Source organism: Ictidomys tridecemlineatus, chromosome 2, assembly GCF_052094955.1.
Source record: "Ictidomys tridecemlineatus isolate mIctTri1 chromosome 2, mIctTri1.hap1, whole genome shotgun sequence".
NCBI classification, from domain to species: Eukaryota; Metazoa; Chordata; class Mammalia; order Rodentia; family Sciuridae; genus Ictidomys; species Ictidomys tridecemlineatus.
The window spans coordinates 72,495,785-72,518,553 of record NC_135478.1 but is presented as its reverse complement, the minus strand read 5'-3'; the positions used below and the strand labels follow the sequence as shown (position 1 = coordinate 72,518,553).

General features: G+C 47.1%; 3 protein-coding genes across 9 annotated transcripts in view; 1 reads left to right on the top strand and 2 right to left on the bottom strand.

Annotated features, from left to right (window-relative positions):
- Positions 1–706: 706 nt before the first annotated feature.
- Positions 707–5,489, bottom strand: Ccdc116 (coiled-coil domain containing 116). Its single transcript, XM_021732656.3, has 4 exons — positions 5,397–5,489; positions 4,028–4,579; positions 3,319–3,912; positions 707–2,214 (listed from the first exon to the last, which is right to left on the bottom strand). The coding sequence occupies exons 1-4, from the start codon at positions 5,466–5,468 to the stop codon at positions 901–903; spliced, it is 2,532 nt and encodes an 843-aa protein (XP_021588331.2). The 5' UTR covers positions 5,469–5,489; the 3' UTR covers positions 707–900.
- Position 5,490: 1 nt separating this feature from the next.
- The window catches only part of Ube2l3 (ubiquitin conjugating enzyme E2 L3), a 74,693-nt gene continuing 57,414 nt past the window's right edge, over positions 5,491–22,769 (bottom strand). For 2 of the 3 annotated variants that reach the window (XM_005334483.5, XM_013362518.4), the window contains one exon: positions 13,869–16,370. In XM_005334483.5, the coding sequence (XP_005334540.1) occupies positions 16,216–16,370 (155 nt within the window). In that variant the 3' untranslated portion in view covers positions 13,869–16,215. Of the gene's footprint in view, positions 5,529–13,868; positions 16,371–22,769 lie in introns of those variants that run through there. The other variant, XM_078038843.1, reaches the window with a different exon arrangement.
- On the top strand, positions 8,169–20,778 carry Ydjc (YdjC chitooligosaccharide deacetylase homolog). 5 transcript variants are annotated; one of them, XM_078038837.1, is made up of 5 exons: positions 8,170–8,389; positions 8,477–8,636; positions 8,818–8,917; positions 18,905–18,960; positions 19,982–20,778. In XM_078038837.1, exons 1-5 carry the CDS (start codon positions 8,226–8,228, stop codon positions 20,012–20,014), a joined length of 513 nt encoding a protein of 170 aa, XP_077894963.1. In that variant the 5' UTR covers positions 8,170–8,225; the 3' UTR covers positions 20,015–20,778. The 5 variants fall into 5 exon arrangements, with proteins under 5 accessions (XP_077894962.1, XP_077894963.1, XP_077894961.1 ...); XM_078038835.1 differs by lacking the exons at positions 18,905–18,960; positions 19,982–20,778 and adding exons at positions 9,002–9,179; positions 9,329–9,692; XM_078038834.1 differs by lacking the exons at positions 18,905–18,960; positions 19,982–20,778 and adding exons at positions 9,002–9,179; positions 9,366–10,060 and having other exon boundaries at positions 8,171–8,389.

Below are 22,769 nucleotides of genomic sequence, written 5' to 3'. Positions count from 1 at the left end.
TGGCCTGGCATAGAAACTCCAGATTTTCTGGAGTTGGGTGTTGGGAAACACAAATTAGAGATACAGGTAGCCATGAGAATAGCTAGAGAGGGTGAGACTGCATGTTTTTTGGCTGCAATGTGAGGCTGTGACATACCAAAGCAAGGAGGGAGCTTTCCCAGGCAGAGAAAGTTTCCAAAATGCAGGAGTCATGATGCACAGGGACTGTGACTGAGGGGTGACCAGGAGTCCTAAGAGGGTTGAGGAACCAGAAAATTGCAGACTAGAGTTGAGAAGAACCACACAATGAAGCAGGCAGAAAGTAGAAGGAAGCTGGTCACATGAGAGGAGAGCATTATAAGGCAGAGCACATGAGATTCCTCAGGGTCAGAGTGATACTAGCTTTCATGAAGGATAGCTGCAGCTGAGCTAGGCCCACCCTAAAGGTGCTACTAAAGGGCAGGAGCAGCTAGGCATGGTGGTACATACCTATAATCTCAGTGGCTTAGGAGTCTGAGGCAGGAGGAGCACAAGTTCAAAGCCAACCTCAGCAACTTAATGAGGCCCTAAGCAATTTATAGAAACCCTGCCCCCCGCCAAAAAAAAAAAAAAACAGGCTGAGGGTATGGCTCAGTGGTAAAGCTCCCTGTGGGGTTCATCCCTGGTACCAAAAAAAAAAAAAAAAAAAAGGCAGATGCAAGGAAGAAAAGAAAGGGAAGCAGAAATCTCAGAATGAGAAATGAACATATTTATTTCTGTTTCTCTCATTGGCTTCCCTGAGAGGATCAGCAGAAATTCTCATGGGTATTCTCATCCCATCCTGACCGCTGCTCAGGGCAGGGGCCAATTGAGTGGGAAGTCACTCCAAAAGAGCAGGAGCAGGAGCAGGGAATGGAGCACTTTGTGTGGCTTATGGGGACATCATGGGGGGTCACTGTGGCCCATGTCCACAGAGTAGTTAATGGTTGTCTCCAATCCAGGCTCAGGGAAGCTCTGGGACTCGCTGTCATACACAGAATACTGCTCACCCTCCTCCTTGTCCTCATCACTGCCCTCATCCTCATCCTCGACCTCATCCTCATTCTCATCCTCGACCTCATCCTCATCCTCATCCTCATCCTCATCACTGCCTTCATCCTCCTCCTTTTCCTCATCACTGCTTTCATTCTCATACTCGTCCTCATCCTCATCACCATACTCATCCTCATCACTGCCCTCATCCTCATACTTGTCCTCATCACTGTCCTTATCCTTGTCCTTGTCCTTATCACTATCAGTGCCCTTAACCTCATTCTTGACCTCATCACTGTCCTTATCCTTGTCTTTGTCACTGCCATCAATGTCCTCGACATTCACCATTTCCTTGGACTCGGGAGGACTGAAGCCCATGCTGGTGGTGGATGACACAGACAGCTTGGGCTCTGATAGGCTTGTGGGTATCTTCCCCTCTTCTGTAGTAGGCTCCTGAGTGCTGTGTAGCTGGAGGATTGGCAGCTCAATGTTGAGGGAAGGGCCAGGCTCTATGGCCTGGGCCTGGGCCTGGGCCTGGGCCTGGGAATGGGCCTGGGCCTGGGAATGGGTCTGGGCCTGGGCCTGTGCCTGGGCCTGGGAATGGGCCTGGGCCTGGGAATGGGTCTGGGCCTGGGCCTGGGCCTGGGAATGGGCCTGGGTCTGGGCCTGGGCCTGGGCCCGGGCCTGGGAATGGGCCTGGGCCTGGGCCTTGGTCCGGTCAGTTACTGGCTCAGGATGCATGGTAGATTGTGGGGTGAGGGGCACTGTGCTACGCCATGAAGGGCCAAAATGGGGAACACGATGGTGGGAGGTGCTGGCGTGGGAGGCACTGACCTGGGAAGCACCAACCTGGGAGATGCTACTGGGATGGTGGGCTCCCAGCCGCGAGGCCTGCCTTGAGACCTGATGTAGCAAATGGTCCTCCTCCAGCTTGTGCAACAGGCAGCGCCAGTCTATCTTCGAGGACAGGCGGATATGGGAGCCCTTCACTTTCTTGAAGCCCAGGAAAAGGTCCATGAGTGTCTCAGTGATTGGGAAGGAGATGAAGCCAAGCTGCTTTTTGAGGTTGTTCTCAAACTTGTACTTGCAGATGAGCAAGGAGACTGCCTGCTCAACCAAGAAGTTGATGAGCTCCTCGTACCAGGGGTTGGAGAGGTGGGATATGCTGGACTTGGATGAGATGGAAGGCAGCGACTTCTTCTTCGTGAACTTGACACTGGGGCTCTATGTGGCAGCCAAGGAGGGAAAAGGAGACATGTCACATCTTGTTGGTCTTACCTTTCCTGCTGCCTTGTGACACCCATCACATCTCCTTGGCAGCCCCACCAGCCCAGCCTGTCACAAATATAGAAGTCATACTTATCACACTAAGGGTATAAACCCTACCACATTTTCTATGCTGTGATACTCAATAGCCAACCCTCATGATCACTTCACCTGCCTCACCTATTAGGCCTGCAGCAAAGCTAGGGACCTCAGCCACGGTGCCAGCAAACCTGAGCCTGAAAAACCTGGGCTTCTACAAGCTGATGCTGCAGCCCATGTTCAGAGAGAAGCACACCTGGACCTTAGTGAAGGCACGATTGAGGGACTGCTAGAGACCCACCAGGGTAAAATCACCTATGTTGTCCACATAGTCCCCCTGGGCAACTTTCCCTAAGCAAATCAGAGAGGCTGGAGAGTCCTGCAATTGAATTTAGAGGGAACTAGACTCTAGGATGCAGAGTCCCCACAAGGGACAAGACCCTTTCCATATGGGAGGACCTCCAAGATTCACATACAAACATTAAAAAATATATATCCAGGATAAAAAATAGCCTTTATTCATCTTTGACAATATTTAGTAGTAGCTAGGCCAGGATTCCTGGTATTCCAGCAGCTTGTACTATGCCCAGCAGGTTTCCATAATGCAGGTCAAGAGAGACCTTGATCTTGGGCACCTGCCAGTGACAGTGGCTGCTAGGAATGGTGGGTAACAGGGTCACTGCCCTTCAAATTTGTCCTCAAGGTTCCATGCCCCACCCTTGAGGGGATTACCTTTGAACTCAATGAAGCCGAAGAGGAGAGGATGGGGAAAAGGTAGGAGGAAAGAGGGTGGGAGGAGACAAGTGGAGGTGGGACTGGTCCCCTGAGGCAACCCTGACTAGATGCCAACTCCACTGTGATTCCAGGTGCAGGCAGGGTGAGATGCAAGCCATGGCAAGGCTTGGTTTTCTGGCTGGAACTCTGGAACACAGGTGTTTTCTGTAATTTGGGATCTAAGTCAGGAGTCCCCTGCCTGGGGTGAAGTGAGGGGCTAGGGACATTGGTCTCTTCTGTAGGTTTCACCTTGAGCCTGAGTTTGGTGGCCACCTGAGCATTAGACACAGGGGGGGAGCCCCGTTTGCCCTTGTTTTTTCTGGGAGTTATCTTGGAGCTGGAGGCTCTACTGAGGAAAGAATCATAGTGCTCCCTTCTCCTAGTGGGTGTGACCATCCTGGAGTCTTGTGGTAGCAAGTTAAATGACAATGCTGGGTTGGGATCGCAGTTGACAGGAAAAAGAGGGCAGCCATCTGGGCGGCGGGCACAACTGAGCTTGTCCACAGCCTGGCTGACCACAGTCTGCAGAGCAGGAAAGAGGTGGTGCTTAGCCAGGAAGTCCAGGGTGCAATGGGGCTGACGGACTGAACAGTAGCCAGGCAAGTCAAAGGATGCTGGCTGGCTCAGCAAAGATTTCATCTCCTTGTTGAATTCTCGTTTGAGGAAAAACAGCTCTCGTTCTCCAGGTCCCATCTCTGATGCTTCAGGAGTGCCTGGTCTGGAGCCCAGCAGCCCTGAGAACCAAGACAATGGCTGCTCCCGGGTCCGCTGGCTGCTGGCCTGGCTGCCCAGTGAGTCCCATAGCAGGGAGTCCCTCTTGGAACTGGGCTGACTCAGGCCTTTCTGCAGAGAGAGAGAGGGGGAGGGGATTCTGAGAGGTGTCCAGAAGCAGCCAAGCACGCTTGGCCCTGGCCTGTCCATCCCCCCCACTAGCCCCAGTCATGGACCCAGATCTCACCCCTTTCTTCTCCAACCGCAGTAGTCGCTTGAGGTTTTTCTCCAGTAGAAGTTTGTCCCTCATGGGTGGCACTGAGCCTAAGCCTTGTGCACCCAAGTCACTGTTCCAGCTGTGGGAGCCCAGACAGCCAGCTGTGAGGCTGCTATGGGAGTCAGACATGGAGCTGGAGCAAGATGGGTAATTGTTGGGACGTCCAGTACAGAGGCTGGGCTGAGCACGGTGTCGGTGCACAGTGCTGAAGCTGGGTCGAACACGTGGCCGCCTACCACTTGGCACCTCAATTGGGTCCTGGACCTCTACCAGTGGCACCCCAGCCTCTGTCTTCATAGCAGCCATGCGCTCTGTTGCCTCCTCCACCACTGTCTGTAGGCTGTCTAACACCTGGCCCTCAGTCAGGAAATCCAAGAAGCTACCAAAAGCCTGAGGGCCCTTAGCAGTTTGGCGGTGGCCCCGGTAAGCTGAGTTGCCATCCATTGATGGTGGGTGGGGCATACGACCCAGCTTGGAGGCTGACCCCATTTCTGGCAACAGTGGCTTCTTGGGTGGCTGCACCTAAGCAGACAGGCTTTTCACAGTTTGCAGGATGCCCTGCAGGGGAGGGAGGTCCCTGTCCTAGGGGGCTGCTAGGAGCTAGATGGAGATTGAACAGTGGAAGAAATTCCAGTTTTGTTTTTTTGGTTTTGGTGGTGCTGATGATTGAACCCAGGGTCTTGAGTATGCTAGGCAAAAGCTCCACCACGGAGCTAATTCAAAGCCCAGGAATTGCATTTTAGAGTATGCTAATCCTAGGTTTGGACCCTGACTTTGCCATCTTCAGGCTGTGTGACAGTGTCCACAATAGCCCCTTTTGAGGTTCAACCTCCACTTTCACAAATAAGGATATATTTATGATTTCCCTGAAATGTTCCCCAAACCTACATTTCACATACACAAGACCTAGTCTGAAAGCCCACTTCTACCCTTATATGTGGTGGGATTGGGCAAATGATAAAACCCCTCTGAGTCTCTGTGGTTCTGAATCTCTGCAAGGAGCAAGCCATCCCTGTCTCCACTGCTGTGATGCAGAGAACACAGGAGATCCTGAGCCCTGTTTTACATATGGCTGCTTCTCTAACTTGAGTCCTGGACTCTGAGATGACACCATGCTCATACTCAGAGTTCCTAGTTGATCCAGGTCCCTCTTGTGACACTGGAGTCAGGGGACATTGGGAATGAAATCAAGGGAGATCAGAGCCCAGCAAGGGGTCGTAGACAGGTCAAGCCTATAATAAGGACTTCACTAAGAGGACCAGAGAGGAGATCAATAGGAAACAAGAACGAGTATTAGTAGTCCGTGGCATCAGGCTCGGATCCTGCTAGGCACACTTACCCGTGCTATGTACGTACTGTGGCCAGCCTCATCGTCGGCCAGGTATCCTGAGTGGTGGCGACAGCTGGCCATAATGCAAGCAGCCAAGCCCACTGTCCGCCTTCTCTCTTCAGTTCCACAACAGATTCCACTCTGCAGGACGCGGGAAAATGGCGTAAGGGTCTCGATGGTGCGCCCAGGTTTCCACGAGTCCAAGTTTCTTTCCGTCCGTCCCTGACTATGTCAGTGGCCCCGGGGTCAGCTGGTACCTCGCACCCCACACTCCGTGTCCTTTATAACTCTTCCTCTGCTCGGAGCCCACTAGGCGTCCGTGGACTGCCCCCAATTGGAGTCGTAAGGGTGGGGATCTCTGGGGACGTCCGTATCCTGTCTCAGTGGTCTCGGGGTCGGGATGTATCTGACCCTCTCTCCTCTAAACCGGGGCCTCCTGGCGTCCCACCCTGGCTTATGATCGACCCGCTCACCAGAGTCCTACCTTGCTCGGCTAGCTTGTGTGGTCTGTGCGCGCTAATTGACCACCTCATAGAGAGCTGGATTGTGTTGGGGGGGGGCTCCCTGCTCGATTATTTAAATACCGCCCCCTGATTGGTTAACAAGGGTCCTTTTGCCCACTTGCTTCCTACGACACAATAGTTGGGGGCGGGGCCACGATGACTCCTCTTCCACTCCCACTGCCCCGCCCCGGCTCTGATGCCTTCACAGTCACAGGCGACTCCGGTGGCTGTGGATTTCGCTCTCTGGCCAGGGGCTCTGAATCTGGGGAATCGGATCTGTGACCCTAAACTGCCCCCAAATGAGTCTAAGGGCAAAAGCCATGGCCTCCAATCTCAATACAAACACACCTTCCTCAGTTTCTCCTGGTAGTTGCAAAACCCTCGGCTTCCTGCTCTTATTTATTCTTTCCAGGGGCCTGCTCCCCTTGCCCAAGGTAATAGACCACACAGAGTCTGTCTGAGCCCTTTTCTGCAGTCTTCCTGAGAACAGAGGAAAAAGTCCCAGCTCTCAGTTACAGGCCTAGCCAGCTTCAATTCCTGGCTGTGCTGTTTCTTGAGGGTGTGATTCAACCTGAGCATAGACTCCTTGTGTGAAAATAGGACTAACATCCTTCTACATAGGGAGTACAGCATTACATAAAATCTTCATACAACACACTTGACACCCTAAGAGATGCCCTATATAACATTACCACATTCCCTTTCCTTTCCTCTTCTGTCCAACAGATTCACCACAAACCCCATGCCAGAGTCTACCACAGCATGTTGTTACTTGTCTACCAAATGGTGCTCCTTTGGGGCAAGGACTGAGACAGTCAGCCCTTTCCAGTGCCTGGCACCCAGGAGGTGCTTAATAAATGCTATCTTCCACTTTACAACCTCAGGACTTCTGGCCTTTCCAGGATCAGAGTGGAGAACGGTAGTTAGTTGAGGTCTGCTAATTCAATAATTAGTATGATTGAACACAACAGTCTGTATGTCAAGAGCTTGGTTGAAGGGCTTTTTGAGTCCTCCATTACCTACAAGGCTCCATGAGGTATTATTTGTTATTCTCAAGTTCTACTCTACCTTCTCTTCCCCTAAGAGGACTAAGAGGATCAGAGGAGGCCTAGGTGTAGGCCCAGAGTTGCAGGGACTAATCCCAGATTCACTACTCCTCCCCTCTCTGACACTCAGTTTCCTTATCTGCAAAACACAAATGACATTACCAATCTCAAAGACTGGACACAAATACCATGATTTCCATAGTGAAAAATAAATCAAGAGAGTCACATTACAATGAAAACTGTTTGTCATCATGGTAACTAGTGACATAATCATAGGTAAGGTAAGGCTTTCTGGACCCAAAGAGCTAAAAAATTAAGTTATAAATGTAAAACTTGTTACTTTGGACGGAGCTCCAGAGACACAGAGGCTAATCTTTCTCAAATGAAGCCATTATCATGACATACATGTTCATTTTCTTGTTAAGAGCTTTACTAAGGAAATGTCTCTTCTTAGAAAAATAAGTAAAGGACAATAGGCAATTTTAAAAAATCAAAATAGTTAATAACATGAAAAATGTTCATAGGCACTGGTATACAAAAAAAAAATTACAAGAATGCAATAGCATTGATGTGATCATCTTTGGATGGTGAAGTGAAATTAGGTGTATTTATCTTCTTAGAGAATACTGGAAGTACACTACCCAGAAAGTTAGCAATGGTGATCTCTGGAAAGAGTAAAGGAGTTTTTCTTTTTCGTTTTTTGTTTTTCTCCTTTTCCTTTCCTTTCTTTTTCTTTTATGTTGTTATTTTAAACAAAGAAAAAAAAACACAAAAGAAAAAAAAACAAAATAAAAACCCATTTCTCAACATTCACCTTTTTTTTTTTTCCTTCTTCTTCTTCTTTGGTTCTGGGGATTGAACCCAGAGGAGCTTAACCACTGAGACACCTCCTCATCCCTTTTTATTTTGAGTCAGTCTTGCTAAGTTGCTTAGGGCCTCACTAAATTGCTGAGACTGGCTTTAAACTTGCGGTCCTCCTGCCTCAGCCCCCCCCAGGTACTGGGATTACAGGCGTGCGTCACGGCGCCCCGCTCTGCCGTTCACTTTATTAGTCAAGGAAAGTTCGTCCTGTTGTAATTATAAATGCAGTCTTGAACTAGTTCCAACAGAGCAAAGTCGGCGGAGTGGTTACAGAGCCAATTAGGAACCACTAGGTGGTGACAACAAAGGCGAAGGATAGCCGAGACTAGGCGTGTGCGTCAGGGCGGGGTTTTGGGCAGCGTTCTTGGGCGGGGCCTGGGCTGTCTAGACCACACCCCTCAAGTCTCCATCAAAGGTTTGAAGCTGCCATGGCTGGTCCGCGCGTGCGGCTGGTGGTCACCGCAGATGACTTCGGTTACTGTCCGCGGCGCGATGAGGGCATCGTGGAGGCCTTCCTGGCAGGGACTGTGACCAGTGTATCCCTGCTGGTTAACGGCGCGGCCGCGGAGAGCGCGGCGGAGCTGGCCCGCAGGTGAGGGCGGCCCCTTACGGGATCCAGCGGGTCTGGGGATGCATTTGCCCCGCGGCGTCTGGGCTCCAGATCCTGTTCCGCCCACAGGCACAGCATCCCTACCGGCCTCCACGCCAACCTGTCCGAAGGTCGACCCGTAGGCCCAGCCCGCCTAGGCGCCTCGTCGCTGCTGAGCCGCGAAGGCTTCTTTCTGGGCAAGATGGGATTCCGGGAGGCGGTAGCTGCCGGAGACGTGGCTTTGCCTCAGGTGCGGAGGTGCGGCAGCAGGAGGATGCACGCGTTTATCCCCAAAGCTCGGCCCGGAGATTACCATGAAGTCGTTAGGGACAGGAGCGGCAAGATCCTTCTCTTATTCAGTCTTACAGTTGTACAAGAAGGGAATCTTCTGTAGCTGCTCCCTGAAGCTCAAATATCTATGCTTCTTCCAGGTGCGGGAGGAGCTGGAGGCCCAATTAAGCCGCTTCCGGGAATTGCTGGGCAGGGACCCTACGCATGTGGACGGACATCAGCATGTGCACGTACTCCCAGGTTCGTGGGTTCAAGCTCCCAGGTCGGGGGGCTTAGCTCCCAGGTGAGGAGATGTGCTCCTCTCTGAGGCGGCTTCGTCAGCAGGTGTGTGTCAGGTGTTTGCTGAGTCGCTGCAGGCTTCTGGGGTGCGCTTCACACGACTGCCGCTAGAACGTGGTGTGAGCGGCTGCGCGTGGCTGGAAGACCCAGCCCGTGCCTTCGCCTGCACAGTGGAGCGCGATGCCAGGGCAGCTATGGGTCCTTTCTCCCGTCATGGCCTATGGTGAGCACCGGACTCCCAATCCCGACCCCATCCCCAGAGTCCCACGGGTTGGTTCACTTGTCCAGAGTGTCCCTTTTTCAACCTGGAAAAAGGTCAGGCATCGACTGGCTGCCCCACTCTAGTTCCTTCCCGCCCTAACCCCTAACTAGCCTTCAGGATCTTCCTGCTCTGCCATTGATGCCCCAGCACCTACAGGTGGACGGATGCTTTCGTGGGCCTGAGCACTTGCGGCCGACACATGTCTGCTCACCGCGTACTGGGGGCGCTGGCGAGAGCCTTGGAAGATATCCCTGCAGGCCATGCCCTGACAGCCGAGCTGATGGCACACCCTGGTTACCCCAGTGTGCCTCCAGCCGGGGGCTGTGGTGAGGGCCCTGATGCTTTCTCCTGCTCTTGGGAGAGGCTGCATGAGCTGCGGGTCCTCACAGCGCCCACTCTGCGGGCCCAGCTTGCCCAAGATGGCGTGCAGCTCTGCGCCCTTGACGACCTGGACTCCAAGAGGCCCCGGGAGTCCTCTGCAAGGCCACTCTGGAACCCTTCTTGGAGCCCTGCCCCACCATAACTCCGACAGTGAGCCGATTGCTAATGCCCCTTATAGGTGTGGGGGAAAGGGGCCAGAATAACCTCTGGGCACAGCCTGGAACCATGGCCTGGGCAGGAACCCACTTCCCACAGTGAGACACTGCCTGCTTTGTGCCCAGGTCCTCATGGTTCAGAGTGACAGCCAGGTATTAAGGAAGCCACTCTTGGCTGCATGCAGGCCAAGACAATGACATCTGGGCCTGCAGAGCATTTGGTGACAATTCACATTGTAATGTAAACCCCTGACTGGGCAGGGGTAGTGGGCAGGGATTGGCTGTAAATAAAATGTGTCTTTCAGACTTGGGTGGTTTGTAAACAGTGCTTGGGAAACCATGAAACAAGAATGTACACAGTAACTGCTTTGTGGCCCAGACCAAGTCAATATTCTACGCAAATATTCTGTGTTCTGGTTTTGTTTATGTTTAGGAATGTGTATGGTGGGTTTTTGTTTTTGTGGTTTTTGTTTTTTGGTACTGGGGGTGCTTTTACCACTGAGTTATATCCCTAGCTTTTTTAATTTGTTTTGGAGTTTTGAGACAGGGTCTCACTAAGTTGCTTAAGTCCTTGATAAGTTCCTAAGGCTAGCCTCCAACTTGCCATCCTCTTGCCTTAGCCTCCCAGTCACTGGGATTACAGGCATGTGTGACTGTGCCTCACTGGTTAGATTCTTGCTGTGTCATCCAGTCTGGCCTCAAACTTTTGGGCTCAAGCAATCCTCCATCCTTAGTCTTCCAAGTAGTTACAGAACTACAGGCACATACCACCGCACTCAGCAATACTGAAGTGGTTTTTGTTATTGTTGTTTTGGTACTGGGAACTGAACTCATTGGTACTCTACCACTGAGCTGCGTCCCCAGTCCTTTTCATTTTTTAGTTTGAGACAAGATTTCACTAAGTTGCTGAGGCTGGTCTTGAATTTGGGATTCTCCTGCCTCAACCTCCCAAGTAGTTGCCACCTCACCTGGCTTGTTTTTCCTTTATTCTTTTTATAAGGAATGGGAATAGGATTGTCTCATCAAACTGCTTTTTGGGAGGCATGGTAACTTCGATTTTTACTTAAAAAGAGGTCATCTGTTCTAAATAAGTCATTCTATGGGGCAGGTGTGAGGAGGCCCCCCTTTAAGGCAAGCTTAAAGGAGTATGTTTAAATTTTTCCAGGAAGGGCAGTCTTCTGTGGAAATGGGAACCTGGGATTCCTAACTGGGCCTGGTGACAGGGTCACCATATTAATTGGTTCAGGGTCCCTGAGACATGCAGAGTAGGTAGGGAAGACAGTGGGGAACTTGAGAGAAAAGAGTCCTTCTGCCCAACTCCAAAGGATAGTAAGACAGGTGGAACACTACATGGTCCTTTTTGTCTCATTTAATTTCATGTGTCTCCATTTTACAGACCTAGAGGTTGGAGTGATAGGGCAGGGCTTTGGACATACTGATTTATTTATTCGAAGTGCACTGGGCCCTGGACTGTTACGAATCCATGAGATCAGGTGTCAAGAGAGTTCTTAATCTGAACACAGACAGTCTAAAGGGACAAGTGGTTTGTTTTTGTTTTGCTACTGGGGATTGAAACCAGGGGTGCTTTACCACTGAGCCATATCAAGGGTCTTTTTAATTTTTTGAGACCAGATCTTGCTAAATTGCTGGGATTACAGGCATGTGCCACTGTACCCAGCTTTCTGAAAGGGTCAAGGTATCCTAGTCCTTCTTCCTGCATGCACTTATCCATGTCTCCATCCCCTTGATCATGGCTTTAGCTCACCTCCCTCCACATCTTTTTCTGGCTCTATGCTGGTCTTCCATCCTAACCTTCCAGTTGACCTTGACTCTGACACCTACAACACTTTTCTACTTCCTTTCCCTCATGCTTATGAACAGGAATTACTGTAAGTTTAGTTCCATGTGCTGTCTAGCATTTACCTCCTTGCTTTGGCCCTGGGTGATCTGGTCACACTCATGAAGTCTGCTGGCTGAGGCCTTGGAGTGGCCTTGTTCTACTATGGGGTGTTCAGAGGAATAAGTAACTGGTTATGTGGCTTGAAAGATAGATGCAGAGTAGGCAGGAGGGCTTAGGGTTCTGCACAAATGTTAGATAAAACTGTAGAAACGGCTATTGTCACCCAGGGAAGGAAGATGAGCAAAGATGGATGTTTAGAACAACCCTAGGGACCTTAGGAATTTAAGATAAAAGTAGGGTATGGCCAGACTGGTAGGAGAATCAGTCAAACAAGGACTACCTCACAAGGGAAGGGAAAGTAATAAGGACCTGTTGGAGTGGTTACTGGTGGGCTACTGGCATGGCTGGGTGGGAGTAGAGTATTACATATGCCAAACTGCTGTGCAGAATGACTTAGACAGTGATTTACTGTTATATATCCACTCAGTGTTCATATATGGAGTATCTGCTCTGTGCCAGGCCAGGGCTGGATACTGGGACACAGTCCAACCTTCAAGGCAACAATCAATGTGATCTGGGCCACACTGGGAGGTAGGGTTAAAGAAGCTCACAAAAATGTATGAGAACAAAGGTGGGTTTTGCCAGGAGGTACTGTCCTGGTTACCCTAGTGTGCCTCCAGCTAGGGGCTGCAGTGAGGGCCCAATAGCCACAAGGGTGCTCCAGAAGAGGTGACTTCCTTCCCTGAGCCTCTGCACAGTGTTGGGCAAGTCATTTCTATTCTGGTCTTGAAGCCTGCCCAGTTCCCCAAGAGCCCTGTCTCTGAATAAGAACATGTCCCAGTCACCCAGAAAATAGACATTTATCAGGCATGGCCTGGGCTAGGTACCATGCTGCACTTAAAAAGTCCCACCCCCAGCTTTGCTATCTTGGAATGATGCCAATTGCCACACTGAACTTGAGGAAGCAGGGAAAAGGGGGGAAAAAAACAGGGCAGGAAGAATTAAGACTAGATCTGGCTTTTGGATGGCAAGTGAAGGGCACAGAGGAACTGCCAAATGGAAGTTGGAGCAGGGCTTAGAAGCTGTCTGTTTGGGGCTGGGGGTATAGCTCAGTGGTAGAGCGCTTGCCTAGCATGTATGAGGCACTGGGTTTGATTCTCAGCACTGCATATAAATAAACAAAAATAAAGATCCTCAATAACTTAAAAAAAAATGAAAAGACAAAAAAATAAAATAAAAAAAGCTGCTGCCTGTTTGGTGATGAGAAAGACTCGGTCCCTTGGTCAGAGAAGCCAGTCTATAGGGTCCTCTATGCCTATGACTTTTGGAGGAGAGGAAGAGTCTATAGCCATGACTGGACCCTTTGAGAGAAAATGTACTGATTGGTGGGATGCAAGCAGCTCAGGAGTAAATGCAAAAACAGCCAGATGCCCTTGTCATCACCCAGAACATGTTTCCTCCTCTATAAAAACAGGCATAAGGATAATGGTGCTCACAGTGCTGCCTTGAGATTCAGATGAAAAAGGATGTGGCACATCCATGTGGCAGAGCAGCCTACCTGCAACTAAAGGCAAAGACCCTTATTGTCCCTATTACTAAAACCTCCAAGCTTTGCTCTCTGAGACTGACAGGTAGTCCTGGTCTTATCTAGCATCCAGTTCCAGAAAGGGAACTAGGCCTGGACAAAAATGTGTTACTAGCCTGGCTAGGTGCTACACCAAACTGGCACTTTTACTGTAGAGTACCTTAGCACCCAACGTTTTGGGGAATGCTGGGTCAGTTTCTAGCTGGAAACCACTTAGGGAAATGGCCTAGCCCCAGCTTCATTAGGACACTGATCAAGCCACCCTTCTCAGAGCCTATTTTCACCTCTGCTATACATGGATCATAGCATCACCACTCTCTTGGGGGGGGGGTGTCACAGGAGGACTGAAGTGACATATTCATGTGTGGAAGTTGCTGTTCCCTTACTAGACATCCACAAGATCCCTCTGCAGGCCTTGATACACTCTAGATTCTTCTGCTTGTCCATTGTTGATTATACCCCATTTGCTTCCCTCCGGGGACATAAGAACACCACTGTGTGCCTCTTATGAAGAGGATGGGAAAAGGGAGAGAGCTCGAAGGCCCCAGCCACCCTTTCCCACTCTCCAAGAGCTCAGGCTCCTGGCACTACCCACCTCCAAAGGAAGGAAGAAACCCACACAATCAAACCAGTGTTGGAGAGCATTTTTATTAAGGGCAGCAGAATGGGATCGCAGCATCTTAGAAAGCCTATTCTCCACCGTTGCGGAGAGGGACAGGAGGAAGACCCAGGGCACTTCAAAGAACTAGGCAGATGTGAAATCCTGAGCCAGCACGGGTCAGTGATAGGTGGCTACTCTACAGCTCTCCTCTCCTCCAGAGGATCCAGCTTTTGGTTTTGGAGCAGCCAGGGCTGGCCACCAGCTTGCTCAAAGCCTGCCTTGGGGCACGGCTAGAAGGAACAAGCCACCCAGGCCAAAGGGAAGTACACCCACTAGAGAGCCAGGCCTCTGCTGCCGGGGCAGACCATAGGGTGCCAGTGCCAGAGCTGAGAGTCCCTGAGAGGGGCTGCTGGCATAAGGGGTACCTTCCCACAGTGAGCAGAGAGCAGTGAGTGGGTGACAGGCAGGCAGAGCTACATTGGCAGAATATGAAGCAATGGGACAGTTTCCAAGAATGGCAATATTTCTAGATTCAGAGAAGCAACAAGAACAAATGGTGGTTTGTTTGGATATCTTCTAACCATTTGGCATTTTATTACAAATCTGCGTATGAGTGAAATAAAATCCATTATCACCTTTCTATTAATGGACAGATGTGGAAACACTGGCCCAGTGCTCTTGCCATCCTGGACACGGGAGTCTCCAGAAACCTGTCCCTCGAGTACCTAGGACTAAAGAAGCTGAGCTCATTACACCCCGCAGGGGCCACTTGCTTGGACAACTAAACAGTGTTATGCTCCCTAACCTATCCATCACTTCTCACATCTGCACAGACGAAACCCAGACCTGACTTACACGGCTATGAGCCCTGAAAGATCTCAAGTTATAGAATTAAAGTCAAAAAAGAAAGCAAAGTTTCTTGAAGTCATCTTCTCTAGAGGATCTAGTCCCCCCAGTAGCCAAGAAGAAAAGCCGCCAGTGGCAGAAGCAGAGTTGGTGACACACGGCGTTTGGATCATCAGCTTCCTCGGTATCAGAATGCCATATATTCTCTACTGTTTCAGGGACAGTCCCACTTGCCTTGAAAAGACATTAACATTCAAATCCTTACAAAGTTCATCTGATGATAACCTCTAAGGTCAATTTTTATTTCTACAAAAAAAGGCAATCAAAACAATATAAAACACATTGAAAGGATATTATTGAGCGAGCATCAAGTGGAGCTTGACTCTGCAAAGGTTGTTGAGTCCAAAGGGAGAGGAAAGGCCATCTTGTTCCTGGGATGAGCCGGCGGCTGCTCTGAAGGAAGGGGCCAGCAGAGACCCCAGTGACCCCAGATTGGTGCCAGCTACAAAGCTGAGTCCTGCCAATTCTGATCCCGCAAAGGGTCAAACTGTGCCAAGGAAGGGCTGTGGTGGGGCTGCTGCGCTGAGGAGTTGGAGAGCTCCGTGGCACATTCAGATGGAACTTAGAATTTCAAATGGATATTCTGGCTTTTACTTTGCCTGCGATGAGCAGTGGATCTTCTAACATGGCTGCAGAAAAGGGTGCTGGCCTTCAGCCTGATCAGGAGCCTTTCTGGCGAGAAATTCATCGCACAAGTGCGCAGCGTCCTTGGCTGGCAGGCCCTTTCTCTGGGGTCACCATAGACCTGACATTACAGGGTTTCCCTGGCCAGGCTGTAGTTCAATCATTATACAGACATCAGGGTTTGCCCTTTTAATCCATACTGTTGTGGAAACATTAGCCAGATTTTTACACAAGGAGTGGGCCTCCCTTTGCACAGCATTTTTTTCCCCCCCGGGGGAGGAAGGTGGAGTTGCTTGTTTTGTAATTTTTTAAAAGAATGTTATAAATTGGCAGCAGGAGAATTTGAACTAACTCCCACATGGGACAGTGTGATACTGGAGAAGAAAAGCCACAAGAGCCATTTCTTCTCCTTTGTGGAGCAGAGAGGAATTGGTTCTGGGGAAGTAAATACATGAACAATAAACTGAATGCAAGAAAGTGGGAGTTGCAAGGGCAGGGAAGGAAGGGGAACCACAACCTTATTTTTTTTAACCTTATGGGCTAAATGTAACTTGAAGATTTGGGGTAAATTTGGACAAAAGAAACACCATTCTTTTGAAGTAGATTGAAGCAGTGATTTTTAAAACAAAGAAAGCAGAACTAGAACATCTGAAATTTTTAATCCTTTCTTTACAGGTTACCTAGACCACTTTTGATTAAGAAAACTGTAGAAAGTTAGTAACTGCCACAAGCAAACGCCAGGCGGTGGCACGTGTCAATTTTCCACAGAGTCCTGCTTTGCGGGGTGTCTGAATGCACTGCTCGGGGTCTCTGCTCACACTTGCTGGAATCACTTGCGGCAGATTTTAGTCCACAGGTCGCTTTTCCCCATATTTCTTTGTAAACTCTTCAGCGTTCTTACAGAATTTTTTACGGTCCTTAGAGTATTCTTCAGCTAGGTCAGCCCGGAGCGGGTGCTCGGGCTGGGGGTCGTTCACCAGTGCTATGAGGGACTGGATTACTGCCAAGAGAAGGACAAGGCATTGGGCATTAGAATAGTCTCAGAAAGTGCATGGGCAAAAGGCAGCTAACCTCAGGATAGAAATTCTGTGACTTCAACATTGACTTATATCTACTGCTTTTAAGACAACATATTCTCTTTATTAAAAATTCTGACTACCAAAACTCAACCCATCACTCCTCTGTAATTAAGAGAAAGCGATGGATGACAGTCAACACTACTTTGGATTGCTGATGCCACGGGCTCCTCTACTAATGGACTCATGCTTTTCACCCAGTGTTGCAAGGAATGAAATCAAATGCTGACATAGGCTGCCTCCCGCACAGAGGCATGACCAGTCAATAACATGTTGAGTAAAGGTTATAGCACAAAGACCACCTGCCCCAATGTTTCTAGAAGTTCTTTTGACCACAGTTGGCCCAGGTGAGGTTTGGGGCAAAGATGAGGAAAGTTTGGCACATGCAGGGCCAAGGCTGAATGGGGTGAATAGTGGCTAGGTCACCAAGTGCAGAGTGTGGACAGTGTAGAATGAGCAGGGGTCAAGAATCTGGAAGGCTCTCTTCAGGCCAAGATAGTCTTTAATTCAATCTCCACACCCCTTGAACAGATACTATCATCTCCCTACCTGTACCCACCACAGGTAGTAGTATCTCTAGAGGAACTGGAGGCATATTTTTATCTTTTTATTTCAAGATTTGCCCTTTGCAGATTTTATTCTCACCTGAATGAGCAGAAATGATGGTAAAGCTTTTCAGTTCCTATTCTTTTTTTTCTCAATTGTTGATAGATCTTTATTTATTTATAATTTATATATGGTACTAAGAATTGAACCTAGTGCCTCTTGCATGCCAGGAAAGTGCCCTACCATTAAGCCATAGTCCCAGCCCCCTGTTCCTATTCTCCTGATGCCAACCATTCCACAGTTTGCTCTATATCCAAAGATTTCCTTATTGTTTATTTAGTATGTTTCCTTAAATCACCAAGTCTTTAACAGAAGACAAGGAAATACCAGTGACTCAAATGGGAAATCACTTTTATTTGTCTTAAACAAGGAGTGTTTTAATAAACATTAAAACAGGACCAGAAGTATAGCTCAGTGGTAGAGTAATTGCCCAGCATATACAAAGCTTGGGTTTGATCTCCAGCACTAAAAAGAAAAATAACAACATGAAAATAATCACTTGAGCCATCCTGGCCATACAGGGGAGTGACCACACAAATACTCTTTGAAAGAAGACTCTCAAGGCTTCTATGAAAACCTGCCTTCAGAGCCAGGCATAGTGACACATACCTGAAAACTCAGCTACTAGGGAAGCTGAGGCAGCAGAATCACAAGTTTGAGGTCAGCCTCAGCAACTTAATGAAACCCTATCTCAAAAAGAAATTTTAAAAGGCTAGGGGTGCTAGGGATGTAGCTCTCTGTTTTAGAGCACTTTGCAACAACTTAGAAGGCTAAGACAGGAGGAAGCAAGTTTGAGGCCATCCTGGGCAACTTAAACCTCATACCACCCTCCCCAAAGCCCCCCCCAAATCAAACAAAACCTGCTCTCTAGGTGGTATTATTTCAGTGTAAGCTAAGCTTTTCTCCAATAAGAGGGGAAACTGTTCTCTTCCCCCCCTATTTTTTATCTTTTTTAAGTTGTAGATGGACACAGTATGTTTATTTTATTTTTATGTGGTTCTGAGGATTGAACCTAGTGCCTTCCACATACGAGTCGAGCACTGAGCTACAACCCCAGCCCTGCTTTGTTGTTCTTGAGAGCTTGTTTGGAGTTCTGAGGGGAGCGCAGCTACTCAAATAACCTGGATTAAAGAACAGTCCTCCTCTGACTAAGTGTGCAGCTTCACACATGAAGTGCTGATGGAGGAAGGGGACAGCCACCTAGCCAGCCAGAGCAGCCAAATCAATCCTGGCGATCAATGGGGTGACATATGCTGCAGTCAGATGGCCCTTATTGTTCTTGACTTCAGGCTTGGAAACCCAAACCACATTTGCCTGATAGTACTGATAATAAGTGATTTCCCATCTTTTTAGAATCAGAAATGGTTCTGGAACAGTAGAATCACTATCTGCTTAGCACTTCAGGAACCTCAGTGGACTAAGGGAGGCTAAGTGCTGCTATGTGAGGGGACGCTGATGAGTTTTCATCTCCTGTTCACCATCTTTTATGGATGTTTAGGCTCTCTACTTATCGGCATCATCTTAGTGCCTAATAATATATCAGTATAAAACCACTTAGTTACACTAGTGCCTCCTCACTACGTCATTCTTTTCTGAAAACTCAATTTTATTATTTGATCATGTCTAAATTTTTTTTTTCAACCAAGAGATTTTATTGGGGGCTGCCCAAAGGAGAAGAAAAAGAGAAGCAGAGAGAAACAGAAAGAGCAGAGAGAAAGAGAAAGGGTAGAAAGAGGAGAGAAAGAGAAGAGGGCAGAGAGCGTGTATGTCTAAATATTTTAATGTAGTATTTCTTTTTTTTTTTTTTGAGAAAGAGAATTTTTTTTAATATTTATTTTTTAATTATCGGCAGACACAACATCTTTGTTTGTGGTGCTGAGGATCGAACCCGGGCTGCACGCATGCCAGGTGAGCGCGCTACTGCTTGAGCCATATCCCCAGCCCCGATTAATGTAGTATTTCTGATAAGTATTTCATTCTTTGTTTCTTTGGCTGAATTTCTGGCTCCTCATCCAAACTAGAGTAACTTAAGCAGAGCTGGACTTATTTTGCTAGTGAGAACACTAATAGCTACCACTGTTTTTCAAACTACCATTGTGGTCCTATCTTGTTATTTTTCACATAAAGGGCAGCACACTAATCATATTCTACAATGGTCTGGTCCTGGTTTCTTTTATTTTTTTTTAAATCTATTTTTTAGTTGTAGTTGGACACAATACCTAGGACCTTTTATATGCTAGGCAAGTCCTCTACTGATGAGCCACAACCCCAGCTCCCTGGTTTCTTTTTTTAGAGATAGAATCTCACTATGTTGCCCAGACTGGTCTCAAACTCTTGGTTGGGCTCAAATGATCCACCTACCGCGGCACCCTTTTATTTTTATTTAAAAAAAATTTTTTTTTAAAGTTGTAAGTGAATGCAATACTTTTATTTTTTATGTGATGCAGAGGACAGAACCCAGTGCCTCACAAGTGCAAGGTAAGTGCTCTACCACTGAGCTACCACTGCCACCCCTAGATTCTTGAACTCTTCTTTACCCACATGCTCCTCAATCATTTTTTAGGGCTTTCCAGGTGCGATATCCCAGCTTGATACATGTTTTTAAGCCCCTGCATTTTGGAGGCAGGCCTATAGTCCCTCAAGAGGCTGAGGTGGGAAGATTCCTGGGCAACATAGCAAGACCTCACCTCAAAAAATAAAAAAATCAAATTTTACTTCTTAACGTCACTGTGTTATCATCTGAGAAAAAAAAAAGCTTATGGCTGGGAATGTGGCTCAGGCGGTAGCGCTCTCGTCTGGCATGCGTGCGGCCCGGGTTCGATCCTCAGCACCACATACCAACAAAGATGTTGTGTCCGCCGAGAACTAAAAAAATAAATATTAAAAATTCTCTCTCTTTCTCTCTCTCCTCTCTCACTCTCTCTTACAGAACCCTAAAAAGAGAAGTAGAAGAAGATCTTAGAAGATGGAAAAATATACCCTGTTCATGGATAGGCAGAACTAACATTATCAAAATGGCGATATTACCAAAAGTTCTCTATAGGTTTAATGCAATGCCAATCAAAATCCCAATGGCATTTCTTGAAGAAATAGATAAAGCAATCATGAAATTCATATGGAAAAATAAAAGACCCAGAATAGCAAAAGCAATTTTAAGCAGGAAGTGTGAATCAGGCGGTATAGGGATACCAGATTTCAAACTATATTACAGAACAATAGTGACAAAAACAGCATGGTACTGGTACCAAAACAGGCGAGTGGACCAATGGTATAGAACAGAGGACACAGAGACTAATCCACAAAGTTACAACTATCTTATATTTGATAAAGGGGCTAAAAGCATGCAATGGAGGAAGGATAGCATCTTCAACAAATGGTGTTGGGAAAACTGGAAATCCATATGCAAAAAAATGAAACTGAATCCCTTCCTCTCGCCATGCACAAAAGTCAACTCTAAATGGATCAAGGAGCTTGATATCAAATCAGAGACTCTGCGTCTGATAGAAGAAAAAGTTGGCTCCGATCTACATATTGTGGGGTCGGGCTCCAAATTCCTTAATAGGACACCCATAGCACAAGAGTTAATAACAAGAATCAACAAATGGGACTTACTTAAACTAAAAAGTTTTTTTCTCAGCAAGAGAAACAATAAGAGAGGTAAATAGGGAGCCTACATCCTGGGAACAAATTTTTACTCCTCACACTTCAGATAGAGCCCTAATATCCAGAGTATACAAAGAACTCAAAAAATTAGACAATAAGATAACAAATAACCCAATCAACAAATGGGCCAAGGATCTGAACAGACACTTCTCAGAGGAGGATATACAATCAATCAACAAGTACATGAAAAAATGCTCACCATCTCTAGCAGTCAGAGAAATGCAAATCAAAACCACCCTAAGATACCATCTCACTCCAGTAAGATTGGCAGCCACTATGAAGTCAAACAACAACAAGTGCTGGCGAGGATGTGGAGAAAAGGGTACTCTTGTACATTGCTGGTGGGACTGCAAATTGGTACGGCCAATTTGGAAAGCAGTTTGGAGATTCCTGGGAAAGCTGGGAATGGAACCACCACTTGACCCTGCTATTGCCCTTCTCTGACTATTCCCTGAAGACCTTAAAAGAGCATGCTACAGGGATGCTGCCATATCGATGTTCATAGCAGCACAATTCACAATAGCTAGACTGTGGAACCAACCCAGATGCCCTTCAATAGATGAATGGATTAAAAAAATGTGGCATCTATACACAATGGAGTACTATGCAGCAATAAAAAATGACAAAATCATAGAATTTGCAGGGAAATGGATGGCACTAGAGCAGATTATGCTTAGTGAAGCTAGTCAATCCCTAAAAAACAAATACTAAATGTCTTCTTTGATATAATGAGAGCAACTATGAACAGAGCAGGGAGGAAGAGCAGGAAGAAAAGACTAACATTTAACAGAGTCATGAGATGGGAGGGAAAGGGAGAGAAAAAGGAAATTGCATGGAAATTAAGGGAGATCCTCATTGATATACAAAATTACATATAAGAGGTTGTGAGGGGAATGGGAAAATAAACAAGGAGAGTAATGAATTACAGTAGATGGGGTAGAGAGAGAAGAAGGGAGGGGAGGGGAGGGGAGGGGGGATAGTAGGGGATAGGAAAGGTAGCAGAATACAACAATTACTAATTGGGCATTATGTAAAATTGTGGATGTATAACCGACGTGATTCTGCAATCTGCATTTGGGGTAAAATTGGGAGTTAATAACCCACTTCAATCTAATGTATGAAATATGATATGTCAAGAGCTTTGTAATGTTGTGAACAACCAATAAAAAAAATAAAAAATTTAAAAAAAAAAGCTTATAAAATTTCCTCCTTTTTGTTTTTGCTGATAGTTTCTCTGTAATACAGGAAATTAACAATATCTTCTCTTCTTGGAGATTTAGAAGCTCCATTTTCACAGAATGTTAGTGATGCCTTCCTCTATCCCTAAAGTAATGCTGTAGCCTTCCATGTAATGTACCAAAAAGTACAAGTTAGGGGCTAGAACTGTGGCTCAATGGTAGAATGCTTGCCTAGCACTTGTGAGGCACAGGGTTTGATCCTCAGCACCACATGAAAATAAGTATGTACATAAGGTAAGTAAGTAAATAAATAAATAAATAAATAAATAAATAAATAAATGTGCTTGCTGTGTCTATCTACAAAAAAAGAAAAAAATCCTGTTATTTTGCTTCAGTCTTTTTTAAATCTTATCTTCTTAATTTGTTATAATGTATAGGGAACTGAAACATTCTGCTTATGAACATTTTAAATATCTTCATCTAATTTTGCTGCTATGCTATTTGCTACATAGAAGTTCAATTAATACTAAATTCAGTTAAGCTGGCTTCATTACTGATTATATTTTTTTGGTACCAGGAATTGAACCCAGGGGAACTTAACCACTGAACTACATCTCCAGTCCTTTTTATTTTTTTATTTTGAGACAGGGTCTCACTAAGTTGCACAGGGCCTTGCTAAGTTGTTGAGGCTGGTCTCTAACTTGTGTTCTCCTGTCTCAGCCTTCCAAGCCACTGGGATTATAGGCATAAACCACTGAGCCAGGCTAATGATTGATTGTATTTTATATAGTAAAATCTCATTTAACCACCAAACTAAGTCCTTGTTTTGTTGCTAAGATAGCTACTTGAACCAAATGCTGCTGAACAAAACTGTTT